At 32.2% G+C, this 21,593-nt stretch overlaps 1 protein-coding gene across 2 annotated transcripts in view; it reads right to left on the bottom strand.

Annotated features, from left to right (window-relative positions):
- The window catches only part of Glut1 (Glucose transporter 1), a 39,519-nt gene that overhangs the window by 8,127 nt on the left and 9,799 nt on the right, over positions 1-21,593 (bottom strand). For both annotated transcript variants that reach the window (XM_088261399.1, XM_088261398.1), the window contains exons 3-6: positions 15,780-15,857; positions 8,630-8,734; positions 5,091-5,187; positions 445-610 (exon numbers count right to left, since the gene is read on the bottom strand). In XM_088261399.1, the coding sequence (XP_088117525.1) occupies positions 445-610; positions 5,091-5,187; positions 8,630-8,717 (351 nt within the window). In that variant the 5' untranslated portion in view covers positions 8,718-8,734; positions 15,780-15,857. The remainder of the gene's footprint in view (positions 1-444; positions 611-5,090; positions 5,188-8,629; positions 8,735-15,779; positions 15,858-21,593) is intronic.

Raw genomic sequence — 21,593 nt, 5'->3', positions numbered from 1 at the left:
AGATGATATGCCCTTTCCAATGCGCCGCCAAGCGCCGACTGACGGCGGCCATCCGATAAACGAGAGGTTGGAAATCGGATTAAACGAAAGCCAACTATTCTAGTTGTCTCGCTCTCTGATTATTGTAATACCACATTTATTAGTTAAAGAAATAACCTGTCGCTAGCAGACAAAATAATTATCATGCTTACATAAACGTAGATCTCGCGGCACCGGCTGAAAATGCTTTTTATGAAAAAATATTTTGTAATATTTAACAATAAAAAAGAGTAAAATTTCCTTAATTTTATTTCTAAGAAGACAAAAAATATGGAGTAAGAAGCTCTCATAATACTAAAGATATCGAATTAAAATTAATGTGGGAGATTTCGATCCCTTCGTTGGATCCGGCCAGGTTAAGTGACAGATTTGTTTCAGTGACAATGATAAATGACGACAACTTACCTCTGACACTTCGGATTGACATGACTCCACGCTTTTGGTCAGCTCCTGCAGTTGCGTGCGTATCTCGCACAGGGCGACCGTGGTCTCCATCTGACGGTCACCCCGCTGCAGCTCGTCCAACTTGGCCGACAGGTTCATGCTCATGACGCTCACCTGTCTCTGCAGACTGGGCACAATGATTAGCATCGTGAAGCGCACGGCTTAGTTGACACTAGTAGTGCGCCACGACTGTGTCCGTACAAAAGGTGACACGCACCACCATGAGCTTTAATAGACCTTTATATGATTGGATCGATGGGAACTTCACGAGAATAAGCCGGCTAAAATACTAAATCATTCTACAGGTGGTCCTCGATAATCTAACATGAGGGTCTCATTTTAGGTAGCAAATGCTACCTAAAATGAGACCCTCAGGTCGTAATGTATGAAAGTAGAGCAATTAAAAAAAAACGGAATAACCCGCAAAGTATCTATTTTTAGAGGCTGGTAAGCTGGTAGGATAGTAAGGATAGGGACGGTAAATGTGAAAAATGCTTCACAAGCACCCCTAAAACAATAAATCTTTATTGAATTTATTTGCAATTGGCGGGAGTCGAGCCCGCGACGCCAATTTCGCAGTTGAGCGTCTTCCCAAGTACTTGGGAGTTAATTTGAGTCGGGTTGGGTTCGCGCGGTTAGTGTTGCGAACTAAGACTTAATTTCTAGATTCGAGCTCTTACTATAATTTAATTTATATTTTCAATAACGGCCAGCTTTGACCTAGGAGAAAGTATGAAATTAAAATATTTTTATAAATCATAAAAACAACTACATATTTAAAAAAAATACAAATCATCAAAAATATTTGTTTTACAATACTATTTGATCAATGCATTGTGTGAACCATACAATGGTTTTTATTAGCATTTGCTTTTTTTATTGAATGAAGTAAAATATATTTGAATTGCGTTTCCTATTTTGTGTTTTTAATGAGTTCTGTAAGATGCTGTGTATCTTTCCAATGAGTCACGATGATCAAAAGTCAAGACACGCGAAAGCTTCATTCACATTCTCGAATTTGTAACTCTTAAAAATAATAAATAAATAAAAATTGATATACGAATGTCGAGTACCGCCTCTACAAGAATTCAAATATTAAGTAAAGCAGAAAGATTTTCGTATGGTACTTATGTTCGTGACATTAATTGTTTGGCCTCCGGCACTGTAAACGATTGTTTCAAGCAAAAAGAAAATTCGTTTGAAATTTCACAGGAAAGGGAAACACCTGTCTCTTTCAGTAAACGAGTAGGTAGGTACCTGATTTGAATAGCTCTCTCAGCCCTCGGGCTAAAAAAGTATTCTCTTTGAGAAATACATCGGAGTTAATTTTTAAAATATTTTTATTTTAGAGCAGTCTTAATTCCATTGCTTAGAAATAATGTTTTAAAACAATAAGAAACGAAGCACATCCCTTCGCATTGTAATAGGAAGTTTGTATGGACACAATCGTATAACTCGTGTCAACTAGGCCTAGATCTTGCCGCACACGTCAGTTTTCCCACCAAATACTCGGAATATTTTCCATCCGGTTTGCTTTGTTCGGAATAGAGTATTAACCGTTTTCATATCAAAGGTTTGATTGAATATGACCGATGAAATAATCAACTTTTCGGATTTTTAATTATTTGTATTTATTATAGAATACAACAAATTCGATATAGCACCCGAGTCAGATCCGATATTACTCAATTCCGAATTTGGTAAAACTTACGTGTGCTGTGAACATAAAATTTGATTCAATTAACGAACGTTCTAGATAATCATATCAAAGCAATTGCAACGTATTTGCTGCTGTGGAAGAAAGAAAAAAAAATGATGCAAAAAACACAGATAAAAACACTAAAAAAACAAACAGTAATGTTTTCGGGAAGTTTGATTCATTTTGAAAGAGTGACAAACGAATTTAAACAAGTATACCCTCGTCGGCACAAAATCTGTATTTGATTTTTTGTTTCCAAATAAATCAATCATCTCGAATATTTGAATATTTCGATATATCATCTCATCGCACCGATTTAGTTCAAAGGCATCTTCAATTATTGATCCAAAAGATGGAATTTCACCCGAATTGAGATAGCTCGTACCTTTAAAGAAATTTTGTTCATAGAAAACAATTTATTATAATTAAATTTAAAGGCAAAGAATGGGTTTGATCCCCTTATTTCACGAACCTTCAGAGTATTATCGTATTACGTAGGTACATCCCACACTCAAATTCTGTAACGTCTTGAGAACAAATCAGGAATTTAATAATGAAAAATGGTATAAAATTCCAAGACATGAAATCTTTTTTTAATTCGATTATAATAAAATTTAATATGATGAAATGCGCTCAAGAGATGTAAGAATTATTACGAAATACGTCAATCATTTTTTAAAGCTCTTTCATTAAATTCTCATATTACTTTTCAACTCAACATCGCTCCTCAAGTCGATATAAACTTGTATAGAAAAGAAAAAGTAATACTTTAATCTTCTCATTATGTTGATCGTATACTTTTCCTTTCCAAGCCCAAATATTACATTACACAATATGAACGTAAGCACGAGAAGAGGCTTAGAGGATTGCGAAATGATTCAAAAAAATAATTATCTTACGTAATTTTATCATTAATCTAAATTTAATTGTGTATGCATATTTTTTAAGGAATTATAATGGTAAAAGCATCGAGGATTTTTATATTCTAGTAAAAAGAAAGTGTTTATAAATAATAATTTATATACTTTCTTGACAACCTCTTTCGTTTGATATTTTAGCGCAGGATTATAAAATAGTCTATAAAGGATTTCAGTGATATTTAAATTTTAAATTAATTTACAAAACGTTCATTATAGAATAAAAAAATAAAGGCAATTCTGATTATTTACAGTTTGTTCTCACGAGCGCGAATAATGTAATTAATAACACTTAATGAGCAAAGAAAGGAAGAGAGGAGATAGGTTTAACTATACAAAAGGCCAGTTGAAAATAAACCCTCCATTGAATTATTATTGCCTTTGAAAGGAATCGTATCCGCAACGCCAGATCGCACGCTGCCTACTCAACAATGTTGAACCCGACCATCACATCGTGGGTGAACTATGTGATGGTCTGGATTATTTCTTTTGAAAGATTTGATAAATTATAAAAAAATAATACTTGGATTCACACTGTGAATGGATTAAGCATCAATTTAGCATTAAATATCATTGAAATTCTTCATTTCCAGGTAGGAGCCTAGGAGTAAAAAGCTAAAGCTAGATAGTGACTACTTGCGGTAAATGACCAATTATTGGCACTGCAAATTAAAAAGGTAATATATTTGATAAATGTATTATATATATATATATATATATATATATATATATATATATATATATATATATATATATATATATATATATATATATATATATATATATATATACATATTTATATATTTAAATAACTTTTAAAAAGTATAAGATTTAATGCTCTCGAGTTTATTATTAATTTATAATAACAGAGATATGTCGATTAATTTGTATGGTGATATTTTTAAAATGGAGTTGAATTTATACTATTTGATAAATAAACCAGAACAAAAGTTGGTTGTTATTTATGTAATCACCTCCATTTTCTAATAAAGCAAACTGTCAATAATTGGTCACGTCACCCTACATTGTTTTATTTGTATCTAATTTCAAGGAATATCTAATTTCAGGGAATAATTAAGTTTGTACTGTCGTAAGCGATTAAATAAAATAAAATAAATAAATATATAGACTGTCTGTGGAATCTGTAAAGAAATGCGGGAAAAGTAAAGGACTAAAGTTTGATATTTCTATTCCCCGGAAAGGCCGTAGAATGACGATACGGGTTACGGGTATGACGTCATGCGGAATCGAAAATAATAAATTTCTAGATGTGCTATTGATTGCTCACAACCTCTACTTCTACCGGTTAAGCTTGCGGTCTATAGCATCTACTGCGTAGTACGTGGGGCGGGAATATTTCCTCGGGGCGCGCTTTGATGGTATTGTGGCTATCTTTCTATTTAATACCATAAAACCATTAAAATACGAAGAAGTCACCGTGACGATGCATATCATATATGCCGTCAAAGTGTTAAATTGCAGATCAGCGAATAATAAAGTAATAAAGCGCAATATATTGCAAGTACTAGGAGAATATTTTAAGAACTTCCTACCATATTTATTTCATCACATACATTTTGAAATTTTCCGTACACATTTTACAATACTTATTTATAAAATTATAATGAAAGAAAATTGTTTATATAATCAAATACGACATGGCCAAATGATACGATATATTTCAGATGTACCCACTTTCATTATTCAATATGTGGAGTACGTTATAGTTATAGTCGGCAAAGGTTTCGTATAGCATATCGATATTATGCATAATACATAAGTTCTACAGTAGCAGATAGATATTCGTGCTTAAATGGTCGAATACGGTAAGGGCGGCGAGAATGCAGCCTGAATTCAGCCACATCGCGGAACGTACGTATTATACATAACATCATTTCTACTTTGGCAAACGAGTTATTTTCGTCTAAATCCAATATTCCTCGTAAGCGATAATACTCTATTTGAGTAGGGTTTCCTACGGAGGTTGTTACCTAATAAGAAGCTCCCTAAGAGTGGCTTCGTCTTCTTCTTGCGTCGCATGTCGGGTCAGCTTGCCGCCGCCCTCTCGCAGATCATTATCTGTTACCACTGGGGAAATATCACACATCGTTACACACTACCAAACCCTTCAACCACGGCGCGCGCTACAAGTCAGATACAAACTCTTTATGCCGTCTTCATCGCCTTGGAGATACAATGTCATCGACATCTACTGACCCCTCCAGTATTAAGCAAACTGGACTTGCAAAGTGCCCTCATTCCTACACATATAATGAGACCTCGCTTATCAACACCCGCGAGCGATCGCAATCTAAGGTTTATTTGATAGATTTTATAAATATTATATATGTAGATTTTAAATAATATTTTAGATTTTCTATCAGTTTTTAATTTTTTATCCTATCTACTTTAGATTCCGAATTCCAGATTTTAAATTCCTCCTGTAATAAGCAAACTAGATTTGCAAAGTGCTTTCTTTCCTTCTTGTATAATGAGACCTCTCTTATCAACCCACGAACGATCGTAATCTAAGGTTTATTTTATAGATTTTATAAATATTATATATGTAGATTTAAAATAATATTATGGATTTTCTATCAGTTTTTAATTTTTTAACCTATCTACTTTAGATTCCGAATTCCAGATTTTAAATTCCTCCTGTAATAAGCAAACTAGATTTGCAAAGTGCCTTCTTTCCTTCACGTATAATGAGACCTCTCTTATCAACCCACGAACGATCGCAATCTAAATTTTATTTTATAGATTTTATAAATATTATATTTGTAGATTTTAAATAATATTATGGATTTTCTATCAGTTTTAAATTTTTAACGTATCCTTAAAATATAAAAAAAGTCTGGATATCGATTCTTCGATTCAATATGACTACACAGTGTAGCTTTGTTTGCTTTTGGCGGATATTTAGTTTTTTAAGTTTAAATACATCTTTCTATTACATTCTTTACTATGTAGTTTTAATTTAAGATTTTTAAGCATCCGAATAAAGGAATGACTTCTGTATTTGAAAAAAGAAATTGCATTATTTAAAAAACATATTTTGAGCCGCAAAAAAGATTTTGATATCAAACAAATATTGCGCATATTTTTGATCTCCAGTAAAATAAATAATTGAAAAATATTTTTATTTTCGATGAAATCAGATTTAAGAGTCATTTTTTTCTGAATAAAATTTATGCTCTTAACATTTTAACTCTTCACCATAATTTTTTTCTCTGTTTCTTTATTTTCTCAACATTTCGTCTTATCTCGATAAGATCAGATTCGAAAGAATCTGTCCTTGTTTTTTTCTTCATATATTTTCCACATTTTAACTAATCTCGATAAAATCAGATAACAGGATAATCTGCTTTTTTCCGTATTTAATGTTCTCAAAATTTTGACTATTCTCAATAAAATCAGATTATAGAGATAATAATCTGCTTTTTTTCGTATTTGATGTTCTCAAATTTTTGACTAATCTCGATAAAATCAGATTACAGAGATAATAATCTGCTTTTTTCCGTATTTAATGTTCTCAACTAATCTCGATTGAATCGGATTACAGAGATAATAATCTGTTTGATCTCAAAATTTTGACTAATCTCGATAAAATCAGATTACAGAGACAATATCGGCTTTTATCAGTAATCTTTTATCAATAATCAAAAATATGGCGCGGGTCTACTTTAGTTATTATGCATGACCTCTGACGAGTTTATGGTGTTTTTTTTTTGGCAAACTGAAGTGCAGGATAAATTATCTTCATTTAATAAACAGACAAGTAAAAAATAAGTAAACATTCCCCTTTGCACTATAAGGTATGTAGGTTTATTTGTTATTTTTCACGTAAACATAAGGGTATTTTGTTAAAATAGTTACAAACCCGTATTTAAACCCGCCCTTGAGGTATTATTTTACGAAAATGGCGCTATATAAGTTATCCAAATTTATTATTCATTATTTATTAAGTTTTTTTTTCGAATTCTTTTATATGTGTGTTTTTACTTTTTTAATAAATGTATATATTGAAATTATAAATATAAATGTTTTTAAAAAAAAGTAAAAATCTATATAGATATATATATATATATATATATATATATATATATATATATATATATATATATATATATATATATATATATATATATATATATTTATATATATATAAATATATGTTTATAATTTCACTTATTTTCAAATATTTTTACTAATTAAATTTGCTCCTAAATCGGTCGGCAGATAAACTCATTTCGATTTGTTCAAATGAAAGTTATCGACAAAACGGTCAATAGAGATAAAAATCAATTCATTAAAACTTTATAAGTTGTTTCCAAATACTGAGAGGAATAAAAATGCCAGCAACGATTATATTTTCATGTGTGGATACAGTGAATCGACGGCTCCGGAATATGTAATAAAACTTTTAATGATTTATCATGTCCATATGACAGTTGTGGGTAATGTTTTGTGGAAAGTTCATGCTCACGGCAATTCAGGCAATATCGACATATCGATTTTATCGCTTTATGTTTTTAATTCAAATGGACTGTTGATTTAAATAAGTAAAACGGAGATATTACGATACGAATTTAATACACAATTAATTCAGGAATGAAAAACAAATTGAATGACATGAATTTATGTGAATTTGTTTATTTTGTACATTTCCACCCATTTCCACCCATTTCTCTCATCTTTCCACTTTATATTTCTTAATTTAGAACACATCAGAGCTTATCTTTTTAATTTATTACATATACAAAGTATAATCATAATTTGATTTCGATAATAATAGCCGCTTTGTTCTATGTTTATTATTTAAACTACGTATTTCGAAAACAGAGTTACGATGTTTTCAACACTTTCATATTAAATAAAAATAAATAATTAACGAATCTAAGATAAAATAATTCTAATGAAAATGCAATTTAATAGCTTTTCATCTAGTGTACTTAAAAAATATAAACCTTGAATTTCATAAAAAAATCTTCGTTAAACGGCCCGTAAATTAATGTAATTCATTTGTAAAAAAAAATTTAAGAGTATTTCTTACATACTAAAAATTACAAAGCTGTGGATTTTACTTTCTAATAAAACGTTTTTAGGCATAAATAATTTATTATATAAAGTTCAAAAACGTCAATTATAGTAACACCCATCTTAAACTTGTAGCTGTAGCAGGCGATCGTAGCTATCTTAGTGGTAAAAAAGCCTAACGAGGTCTCTAGACGAGATTTCAAACCATAAAGTCAACCTTTGGGAGTAAAGGGGTCATAAATCAACCCTGAAATCCCCAATTATGGCTATCCAATATATTAGTTCCATTCACCGCCCTTGAAAGTATATTTTTAAAAATGGTCATTTTCACGTTTTTTTTCTTCAATAAAGACACGCTGTTAAAGTCTTTTCTTATTCTGGTCTGAAATATCTGACACTAGAAAAACACGACAGCGAAACAAGAGCCTTAAATTTTAAAAGGACATTTCCACAAAATACACACAAAATATAAAAGTTAATAAAAACTTACCTGAAATTTGATTACAAGGAGAATATAGAGGTGGTTCTTCGGCGCCGGGATGCTGATGTTCTAACAACCGATGACAGGACTGTCTCATGGAAGGTTATAAACCATCTGTGAAAGTATTGATAAAAGGTTTAGAAAATAAGAGGCCTGAAACCATCATTAGCAATATGACAATTACTAAAGCAAGGGTGGCCAACCCGCGGCCCGCCGGGTGTGTACTTGCGGCCAGCGGAGCATTTCACATATTTTTTCTTGAGTAAGTGTACATAAAACCACCAAAAGAACATTTCAACGTGCGTAGTTCGTGTCATATCCCATATATAGAAGTATTTCACTATCGTGAATATTTATATATATATATATATATATATATATATATATATATATATATATATATATATATATATATATATATATATATATATATATATATATATATATATATATATATATATATATATATATATATATATATATATATATATATATATATATATATATATATTGCTTTGAATAATAGAAGAAATTTTGTTTTGCGGTCCGGTGTAAAATATCATTTCTAAAATCTGACCCGGCTGCTGAAAAGGTTGGCCACCCATGGATTTAAGCCTATAGTCTTTGTTCCCGCTGATAAAAAATAAAAATAATAAACAGCTCCAACCCCCTCTTCAACCTCCCAAGGACCCAACAAAATGTATACTAAGCTTCACATACGGTGTTTGAAAATGATGCGGAATGCATCAAAACAGTGTTACAATGGATTTTAAGAAACGATGGTAACTAAGTAACTAAGATGGTAACTAAGTAGAACTTAAATTAAAAATGGCTTGAAACCAATTTGAATTGAAATCAGCATTTTGACACGAGCGGCGAGCGACAAGGCTGCAAGGTGATAGGAAAAAAAATAAGAAACAGCTTCAACCTCCTCTTCTACCTTCAGCATCCCAAGGACCTAACTCTAAAATTTATACCAAGCTTTACATACGGTTTTTGAAAATGATGCGGAATGCATCTAAACACGTGCCATAATAGATTTTAAGAAATAGTGGTATTTACTACTAAGTAAAACTATAATCAAAAATGGCTTGGAACTAATTTGAATTGAAATGAGCATTTTGACAAGAGCGGCGAGCGACAAGGCGGCAAGGTGATAGGGGATGGACGAAGTAATGCGCTAGGCGACACCTGGGCGACGCGACGCCGACGCTGTGTTCGCCGCTCGACGCTTGCCGCTGTTAGGAGACCTAAAATGTATCCGCCTCCAAAACGCATCCGATTTTCATTTGAACTTTAATTACCAGGGAGTTTGAAAATATATTCATTAATTGATTCGGCAGTCACGTTGTGGTAATATGTATCCACTTTAGATTGAAATTTTATTTACATTATTTATTGAATTGGCATTAACTTTGTGGAATGACATTATCAAAAATTAAAAACTTGTATTGGACCACTAATTGAGTTTAATTTTACACGACTAGTTTAAAAAACTACAATTGTTTTCATCGACAGGTGATCACAAAAACTAACGAGCAAACAATATGAAAAACTCCACCAATACCTGAGTGAGTTTTTGCTCGCTGGTTTTTGTGATCTAATGTTGATGAAAACATCTGTAGTTTTCGAAACTAGTCATGTGAAATAAAACTCTATTAGTGGTCTACAAGTGTTTATTTTTTAAAATAATATTTTATTTATTAAATACCACTATTTCTAAAAATCATTGTGACAAAGTATAAGTACCGAAACACGTTTCATAATAGATTTTACGAAAAAATTGTATTTCCCAAGTAAAATTTAATTTTTTTTTTGATAATACGCCATCTTTGAAATTTTACTACTTTTACTACCATCGCGCCGTTTCCCCACAGGGGTAGGCAGAGAGGATGGAACGCCACACTTTTCTGTCCTGACAGAATATAAAATTGTAAAATCTCAAAAAATAATATAATTTAACCGATTTTTTTTAACCAAACAGATTTGTGCACACCGAGGCTGGATTTTGGCCTTTCTACACAATTAAATCTTGATTATTAGATTTGTGTTGAAATTATTATACCTTTACGTACTTTTATTAGAGTTGTGATGAAATTATTAAACCTTTATGTGGTTTTGAAATAGTGTTAGGATTCCGTTGTTGAAAAAATGTTCAGAAGGAAATATATGGGTAGCGGGGGAGTAGACGTCAGTTAAAATAGGCAGTTCCCCAGCACTATTTAATTTAATTTCACACCACATTTCTGAATTATTGTTCGCTGTATGGAACTGATAAATATGCATACATTGAAAGCGCTCGCATTGCTCGCATCCTCATGAATTTCGTTCTTCGAATGTCGTTACCAGGTGACAGAGAAATTACCATATCGCTCACCCTTTTCAAGAACGTCATATATCAAACATCGTAGATTTTCAGTAGTGCATGTTTTCGGAATGCCCAGAAAATGTACTATATCCCAGCAAAAGCGGAATATTTTAAACTAAATATTTACTCCCTACAGGGCAGAAAGTGTTGTTTTTGCATTTCGAAGAAAAGGTATTGTTTAATTCTTTTTTTGAATATACTTAATATTTTTCAAATGGAGAAAAAAACTTCAGGTTTTACCTAAAAAGATCTGTTGCACAGTAAAAAGTTCAATAAGTGGCTTGATATTTATTTTTAATACATAGTATCATATTTTTAATCTTTAAAAACGTTCTCCTGAAAAATCAAGTTTTTTGACGTTGTTGAAAGGAGTAAGCGATATACCTCCTTCTCCCTGAAACTCTGCGAACTTCGTGCGCAGATGATGCTGTTTTAATCAATGACTCCGCCGAGGGTCTTCAATTAATTATCGATAGGGTAAAATGTACTCCACGCTTATGGGGCTTCAAATAAATGTTTTGACAACAATGTGTTATGCAACCACTGGTGCCTAGGGGTCCAGCAACCCTTGATGTTGAGTAACCAGCTCATCGAAAGGTCCGAGTGTTGCAAGTGCTTGGGAGTGTGCATAACGGAAAATGGCAGCCTTCACTGAGAACTAGGAGTGCGTGTATGTGTGACTTGGGGGCACCTCATTCAACAGTAAGGCTGTCTGGATATCGGGGTTGTATTTGGTGAAGACCAAATGCCGCATGTATAGTATAATGCCTGCATCGCTCCTATTCTCTCATATGAGATATGGGACCTTACAAGGGCCCAAAGCAGGCGCATACTCAGCTTTGAGTATAGATGCTTGCGAGGAATTTTAGGCTTGCGGTGGTTTGACTTCGCGAAGATCGAGGAAATACGGCGTAGGACGCAGCAACCTATGGTCATACCTGTCGTAAAGAAAAGGCGATTCAATTGGCCAAAACACGTACTCCGTATGGCTCCCGCCGAGCCGCCATCAAGCTTGCCTCTTTTACAAAGCATTAGGCTCCCGCCGCCCAGGACGTCCGCTGCTTAGAGTTCATAGGCAGTTCTTGTCTAAACCTAACTGGGAGGATGCAAGGTAGCTGGCAGCGGATCGAAGAACAGATCAGTAATTTTTGGAGTCCATATGCTTTACATAGGGAGAGGATATGGATATGTGGCATTAGTACGTATCAGGTAATTTCACAAATTAGGTTTTGGTTTTGGACAAAAACTGTAGAGTTGCTACTTTATAGGATTTTTGGAAATGCCTGTACGGTAATTAAAGTATTTTTTTTACTAAAATAAGTAAAAAAATATCAAAGTACTTTTTTATTCTCTTTGTCTAACTGTGTAAAATTCTGTTTTTACCCTATTAATTCATCCTCGATGTGTAAATACCCAGACCTGTATATTCCTATTTTCATAACTTTATCTTTGTTTAGATTTCCACAAAATTTATATAAAATTACTTTACAATTGACGAGAATAATGCTGTAACGGTTTTTACATTTTTTAACACAATTTTTTAAAATATGTATGTGTGTTTTATTCTAGGTTTAAATATGCTAATTTAAACTTCACTATTCGTTGGTAATGTGATGAATATACGAGTATGTTATTTCCTAATCATTGGTTCATATGATTGGGATACGTCCTATGGTTCGATTACAGTAGCCAGAAATACGTTTTTTCGGTTTTATTCCGGATAATGAGATTCTAGGCTGAAGGGTATAACAAACAAGGGTGATAAAAGCTGACATAAATCCTAATAGAACAAGAAAAGCAAATACCACCATCCTAGTATATGTACATATATAAAGCTATTCTTGAAGAAGGTAAATGCCAGCTTCTTTGAATGATTATTACAGAAATTGTAAGTAAAAAAGTTTTATGTTTTGTAAGATCTCAGATTTGGATCTTCCATAATTTATTCGAGAAATTGTAAGTCAAAGCAAAAACATAAAACAAACTCCAAAATTTGATGAATGAAATAAAGGGGTAACTTTTGTAATCGTTAGGCAGATCATTGGTAGTCTAAATCCAGGTTTGCATTATGTAAATAGTAGATTTATTCATAGGCCAATATAATATCCATACAACATATTTACTTTCTCTCCAAGATTGATTTATTTCGTCTAAGATTTTGAAATGAAGGCACAATTTAACTATCGACATTATTAAATAATTATGTAAGTATTTCTACCGTATATAAGGTCGAAAAATATTGATTGTTAAAATTATTATAATGACTTAAGTTTTTAACAAAAACGTCATAAATCAAAAAACTTGATTTTTCAGGAGAATGTTTTTAAAGTTTAAAAATATAATACAATGTTTTAAAAATAAATATCAAGCCACTTATTGAACTTTTTACTGTGCAATAGATCTTTTTAGGTGAAACCTGAAGGTTTTTTCTCCATTTGAAAAATATTTAGCATGTTAAAAAAAATTAAACAATACCTTTTCTTAAAATTGCAAAAACCACTTTCTTCCCTGTAGCGCGTAAATATTAAGTTAAAAATATGCCTATTTTGCTGGGATATAGTACATTTTCTGGGCATTCCGAAAACATGCACAACTGAAAGTTGTCTTTTTTTTATTAATGACGTTTTTGAAAAAGTAAGCGATATGGGAAAACATTTTTTATTTGTTTGTAACCTTAATTAAAAAAAAACGTAATTCAATATTATAGACGACTAATGCAACGATGTTGTTAATGACGAAGTCCCAAAAAGTCTGATTTAGACTACCAATCCCCTCTAACGGTTATTACATAATAAGTATTCAATTAGTCGAACTCAAAACTGCCTTACGACTGGAATGAAGAAATGGTTTTCACTAATAAATTTAATTTTAAATACCGTCACGCCGAACGTGGCAAGAAAAACAACAAAATACTAATCAATGTAAATTTAGATTTGAATTTAATCTACTACGGGATGTGAATAAATAATCACATTTTACAATTTTGCAGGCAGGAAGAGTCGAATATTGATCGACTCATTTCATCCGCTTGAACGGAGGTACGCCCTCTGTGCTTTAGGGTAGTAGGTATTATTAAACATGAGTCGTTAGTGAATGACCAGATCTCAATGCTCAGTTCACGTACATTAATACTGTGACAGGATTCCAACTTCGAGTGAATAACGTTCACAAATGTCTCGACCCTTCGATGAGATTTGCGATAAAAAGATCCTCCCTCTCGCTTTCGCTATTTATTCGACTTCACAAGATTCATAATTCGTTTGATCTGGTCTTAGTGAAAGGATCATTTAGGTGTACAGATGATGCGGATATTCCAAATGACCGGAACTTTTTATTGTTATAGGCAAATAATACCTGATCCGGACGTCTTATTTAGAAAAAATAGTGTGTTTCAGGCAAAATAAAGTAATTACTAATTTAAATTCTTCGTCACTAATTGCTAAACGATAATTTTGAGATATTTCGCATGTAATATTTAAGGATGTGTGAAATGTTTTTAGTGTAATGTTGCACTAAAACTGATTATTTTTATACTGAAAGCAAAAGCAGCGGAATAATCAAATTCACACTCGACTGCAAGTTAACTCCAGTTTTTGCGAAATGAGATTTATATTTGAGATTTGTACAGATCATATATAACATATATACCCTCAGATTACTAAAGTTTTGTTACGTGTTCCGAAAAATTTGTAGAAAATACGAGATGAAACGGGAATTAATGCGTTTATTATTTTCGAAGCAATAGTAATATTGTATGGGTTTAGATAAAGTTTTGTGTGAAGCGCCTTAGGAGCTCGGGCACGATAGGAGCAATACACTTACCATTGCACCACGGAGGGGGTTCAATCATTTAGAAGCCCGTAATCGAATGTCCTAAACATTTATATTGATATATTTTTTTTTAAATGAGAAAATCAAAACGTTTAATTTAAAATAATAATTTTATTAATTGATTTGGCAGTCATTTTGTGGTAAAATCTATCCATTTTAAATTCATGTTTTACTTGGTAAATACCACTTTTTCTTAAATCTATATAGACACGCGTTTCGATGCGTGTCGCAATACATTTTGAGAAACAGTGGAATTTACTAAGTAAAACTTACAACAATTTGAGTTTATCCAAATACTTGTTCATTATCTCCAATTAGAGTTATTTTTCATATTATTTTTGACATCTCAACATAAAACATTTCTGCTCAATAAAAGCTTCCTTCATCTCACCATAGATGTTTCTAGTGACATTCTAGTAATTCAAGCACTATGTTTCGAAATTAAACCATATCTATAGAAGTTCCAAGAACTTGAGTAGTGTGGTTGTCAATCATGGGTAGAATTGGTGAATGTTACACATGTGTAAAGTGATCACTTAAACTAGTCGATGACGGTCGAAAGCCCCGTAAATGCCCAGACTTCTTCATCTATGTTGAGATGTCAAAAATAATATACCAATACGTTTTACAAATACGTACAAAAAACATCACCAGCAAGAAGAGTGGATTCAATTTATAAAAAAAAATGTATAAATAAATCATTTTTATAACATGAAATATTTAATAACAACAAACCGTACTGTAAAGAAAAAAATATTTGTATCAAATATTGAGATAATAATTAAAACTGAAATGCAGCATATGTTAAGCATATGAAAATAAATTAAAAAATCGTTTTCAATGGCAATGTTAAATTATTATTGAAAATCCCGTCGCAGAATATATGATTCAAGCAGATTATGATAAACGTACCCTTAAAAGCAATAAAATACATGAAAATGAAAAATATGTTCAACTTACCGATAAAATAGCAGCAGTCATAATGAAGTGTTTATAGAATGTGAGTCGACTTCTTGAAGAAAGGCGTTCCGTTAAATTCTAGGGAAAAGAAAACAACCTTATTATCTTCCTAGTAATCGTCCGGCGAAGCGAACGTTTTCAGGAATCACGGCAAGTGACGCCATTGTTACAGGGAATCAAAACAGATAGCGACTCACGTACGGCCATCCGTTTACGAAAACACTTGAAATGAGATTAACAATAACGAGAAAAAATGGAAGGATAAATCTAGGGGGGGAATTGACGCATGCGTATCCCGGAAAATACATAAATGGTGTCTCACCCAACATGGAACCGGAATATGCTCCCGTAATTAAAATTAATTTTGTATTCTTGCTAACATAAATTATAGTGTTTGTAACATGTTTTTCTAAAATAATTATTCAAAGTTTTTTTTAAAGTTATTTTTTAAACACATCATACATTTTGATTAGTGATATATGATAATGAGCTGGTTAAACTGATGTATAAAATAAGATCCGGGATTACACATTTGAGACCTTGAACAATATTGGTTTTAATACTGTAACGCCCCTTTTGAACGCCGCTGTAATTTATTCTGCGCGATAACATATTGAATTGTGGAAAATTCTTACTAAGCGGATAACGATTATTTAATTATAATACTGTGTACGAAAGGACTGAAATATTAAATAGACATATTAAAGGATATTTTATTCATAGACTAAATGAAAGATACGTTAAAAGCAGAAATGTCTAGCAAGTGAATAATAATACTTTAAGTAACTATACTAAATAAATAAATAACTGTTTTACATATTAACTTCAAAATAATTTTTAAATACTAAAAAAGCCAACTAACCGTCATTTAAAAACTTAATCATACCAAGTTTTCCTCTGCCTTCCTTTGCTTTTCTGTTTCCAACTACATTCGTCTTATAAATTTGTTTTACCCTTCTTTCTTCACTCATATCATCCCACTCAACACACCCTTTTTTTATTGTATCGACAATTCTTGCATTCTGTCCTCCATTCGAACATTAATCGTACATCGTTTTGCCACACACTATTTTATATTTATAATGACCATTATTTAATTATTAAAGAATATTTTTATTTATTTATAAACATATTACACGAGACAATACTGAGAAGTGGAATGAGTTATTTAAAACGTTTTACTTTAAATATTCATAAATAATTTATTCATAAAATTAATATTACATTTTCTTGAATATTGCTCATGGGTTGCTGATATTTTTAAAAGAACTATTAAGACGAAAAACATCAAATAAATGGGCCATGTTAATTTAATACTCAAGAGCTAATTATACAGTATAGATAACGGAAGTAAAATATACGTTTTCGCGTATATTATTTTTTAAGGAGGTATCCTGAATCAGAAAGTAAAAAAACAACTTTTTTAACTTATTATTATTATTGTTAAAATCGAACATTAACTATCTCAAAATGTTGACAAAGTTACAAAGGCTAATTTTAAACATTTTCAATAATATTAAACCGAAAGTACATGAGCGTCGAGCCACATACATGTACATATGAGCAAGGTGATGACGACAAAACTTGGGCTCCACACAAAGTGTGCTGTCAGTGTGTCGAGTTACTGAGAAAATGGACAGAAGGTAGACGTATCTCTATGTCTTTTGGCATTTCTATGGTGTGGAGGGAACCAAAAAATCATGGAGATTACTCTTTCTTTTGCTCGTGTGAAGTCAAGGGTTTCAACTCGAATATGAAACGTTCCATTCAGTATCCTGATTTACCGTCTGCTAAAATACATGTTCCTCGTGGACCCGGTATTCCTATTCCTCCACATTTTGTTCAGTTCATCCTAAAATACAGATGAAAGTCAAAATGAAAAAACCGACGAGGACGAACGATTCGATTTTGACATAAAACAACCTCGACAGTTTATCTAGGCCGAACTAAATGACTCGGTGAGAGACTTGGGCCTTTCGAAGGATACTGCACAGATCTTACGATCTAGACTTAATGACAATAATCTGTTGGCCCAGGAACAACATTTTCGGGGTATACACACCGTGACTAAGAACTCAAGGAATATTTTTACAAGATGGCTCAGTGGTGTATTGCAACAAAATTCTTGAATTGAGAATGAAATTGAGAGCTGACAAAAAAGATTAAACATCATGCAGGTTATTCATTGACCCTTGTAAAAGAAGTCTTAAACGTTAAACTCTCCGAGTCTATTTTTTAGACTCCGACATAAAGTGCTTTTCTGAAAATCTTGGGGCTGTCAGCGAAGAACAAGGGGAGAGCTTTCACCAAGACATAAAGGAGATGGGGAGGTATTATCAAGGAAGATGGGATGTTAGAATGATGGCGGAGTACTGCTGGACATTGAAGAGGGACTCACCGACAAAATTACACAAAAAGAAAACAACAAAACGTAGTTTACAGGAAAATGGGAAAGATTTCATTAAAAAACCGGTGCTTGTGTATGTAATTACACAATAGAATTTTATTTTGCAATACGTGTTTTGATGTGTACCATTGTTTTAATAAATATTTTCTCAGTGCTTATATGAAAATGTACAAAATAATATTTATACACTTTTACTGAAAACTAGACCCGCTGGAAAAAACTAAGAACATATTCGTGATCAGCATACCCTATTTACTAAAATATATTTATCAGACTTTAAACACTTTTTTATGAAAAAAAATGTAGACCTCATTTAAGCGATCACTTTCCACACGTGTAACATTAAAAGCGAGTATTTTTGCCTAGAATTTTCACTCATGAATTACATGAAATTGTAGCAACTTTAAAGAGTAATCTAGCATAGGCTATGAAACTTAAAAAGTTGAAGCCTGAGTAGGGTCATGATAAGCGGTGTTGCATAAGCCGTAGCTAGATTTCAGAGTCACTTGGACGTTAAGTAATTAAAAAAAGGTGTAACATTCACCAATTCTACCATGATTGACAACCACAGTACTCAAATTCTTGGAAGTTCTATATATATGATCCAATTTCGAAACATTGTTCTTGAATCACTAGAATTTCACTAGATATATTGGTGAGATGAAAATTTCATCAACATCAACATTCAGATTCAGGACACCCCTTAACAAGAACATTGATGATCATTCATTTTTGGGAAAAGACTCGAGTGTCATATTCAGACCTGGCTGTCAATTTACGCGTAAGCTCGATTTACCGACACAAATTATTTACAATACGACTTACACATTTGTGCGCCACACCAATTGATTTTGACGAAAAGATATGAAAAATAATCACCATATTTTCCCAAACGGTTTCATTCTACATCGATATACTAAAATTTACCTTTAGAATCATTATGCTTTATTGGTAGAACGATTACTTCAGCTCAGCATAATAATCGTTTTAACTTCTATAACTTGAAAAATTATTTTCTTAAAATCGTTTTTAAATATTGAATAAAAATGAGATGATTCTTTATCTAGTAAATATTCAAGATTTTGAGATTTTGGACATCTTAAATATGCTAAATAAAACGATGATTTTTTGAAAATCTCAACAGATTTGTTTTTCATTTATTGAATTGATTAGCAGTTAAATTGTGGTAATAATAATCCATTTTCAATTTCAAATTCACTTTAAAATTCTGCATCATTTTCAAATACTGGTATTTTACATATATCGAAACACGTGGATTATGAGAAGTAATGGCATTCACCAAGTGAAATTTAAATTGGAATGTTTTTTTCGTTGATTTTGTTGGTCAACATCAGACTGAAAATTTGAATCGTTAGTAATTATATAATTTTATGTAAAGTAATAAGAAAATACCAGCTTATTTTTTAAAAGCGGGCAAAATCATTTTTTTTACTATTAGACATATTTGTTCATGTGCATAGAACTCAATAGACTGATTTAAAAAATACTATTATGGAATATAAAAGACTACATACACTGAATTGAAACTTTTCGATTGTCTTCGATCAAGTAGAGCACAAAAGGGAGACTAATTATTAAACTCATAATGTGATTAATTTCATCATCAATTTTTCTAATCAATTCGACATTAATAACAAAATCTGTGTAGGTAATTACCCATCATCGTCTCAGTTTTTCGACCTTGTTTAAAATAATTTACCACTATGTCAACCAAAGGCGAAAGGTCTTCTAAAATAGTTTGAAAATTTGTACCACCACTTTATGAACTGTCCCACCAACATGTTGTTAAAGCTGTCAAAGAGAGAATTTAAACTATTTTAGCCCAAAGTCCTTCGTGTCCGATACGTATAAATCGCCTCGGTATATATTGCAGACTAAAATGAGAAGGAGAAGGGTTTCGTACATTTATTTGGATGGAACAACAATCTGTACCACTTACACTCACAGTTTAGATTTCACTGTTAGACTTTCAGTATCTATAACTGATTTGAGTGCATCGTTTACACTGTTCACAGGATTTACTCTTCTTTCAATATATTTATCAATCTTTCCATCCCTAAAAAGATACTTCCTAAATAGACGAAATCATACACTCGTTCCATAATCTCCCCATTTACTAATATTTTACATCCAGGTATACATTCATCCGTTTTAAAAACCATCACTTTAGATTTGTCAACATTCATCAGCTTATCTCCTCCCTTACACTTTTGTCACCAGCGCCTCTTTGATATCGGCAAGAAGCACATAATTGTCAACTGCTATGCTTCTACTAAAATAATTATTCTACGAGGATATGTGTTATCGTAAGATTAAGACACAATGATGACTAGCATACATTCGATAATACATGAACATTTCATCGCGAAAAACCTGTGTGCGCGTTGTATACCGCGAAATTAGACGATTGCACAGAGGAAGGCTCGTATCGATCGGTCGCGAGATGCCCGGGAAATGTGATCGCAATTCATCCAAAACCGTCTACAACATATTTTAATTAATTCAGACTTATGTGAATGAGCTCGGGAGCAAACAACGTGTAGGTTTTCCCAAATGAGCCTAAACCAACAAAAGTCGTTCCTTCTCGAAGCATTTTGAAGTCAAAGCGGCTTTCGGCATCTTAGATCAATTTTGATTGGCATATAATCATTTGTTTGCCAAAAATCTATGGAAAATAAGAAAGAAAAACACGTCATAATGCCAACTCACAGAAAACGGCACCAACTATGATTTGACCACTCAAAATTTAAATTGTATGGGTCGATCGCCGTATAGTTATGATTTAATGCTTAACGATTCCCTTTTGTTCCCACATATAGACAACATTCTAGTAGGAGTACGATTTTGGACACCTGCATTGTCAATTGATGTGCTCAAAATAAATATTTCGTAGATATTGTTTCGTTTTCATACATCGTTTTTCCGCAAATTCGGAAAGAACGCATTTCAACTATAATTAGTCTATTTTCATCCTTACTTTGCCAACTCCATGCTTTTATTCTAAACACAAGGGTTGGAACTAGGACGAAAAAGTTATTCTGAGAACGGGCATATGGTGAAAAGTTTAGGCTTCAAAGAGGCTTATGACGGTTCTGTAACCTCGACTTGTACACACGTTTGTACTACAAAAAAAATGACTGCTATGCTACTATCGGAGATAGTACTTATATTAATATTAATATTTGACGGTAGGTACTTTAGATTCAAAATCTTGATCTCAGATTTAATTCGTTTTAATCGTTTTAATCGTGGGGTGTGAGTAACAACACCAAGATGAAGCTTGTCAGGAGCTTGGTCCACTCCATTTTTCTCTATGCTGCTGAAACATGGACTATAAAAGCAGCAGAAAGGAGAAAAATTGATGCCTTCGAAATGTGGTGTTGGAG

Source organism: Brachycentrus maculatus, unplaced genomic scaffold (assembly GCF_059751285.1).
Source record: "Brachycentrus maculatus isolate JH-2025_06_01 unplaced genomic scaffold, ASM5975128v1 h1tg000153l, whole genome shotgun sequence".
Taxonomy (NCBI): domain Eukaryota; kingdom Metazoa; phylum Arthropoda; class Insecta; order Trichoptera; family Brachycentridae; genus Brachycentrus; species Brachycentrus maculatus.
This window is presented reverse-complemented; position numbering and strand designations above follow the sequence as displayed.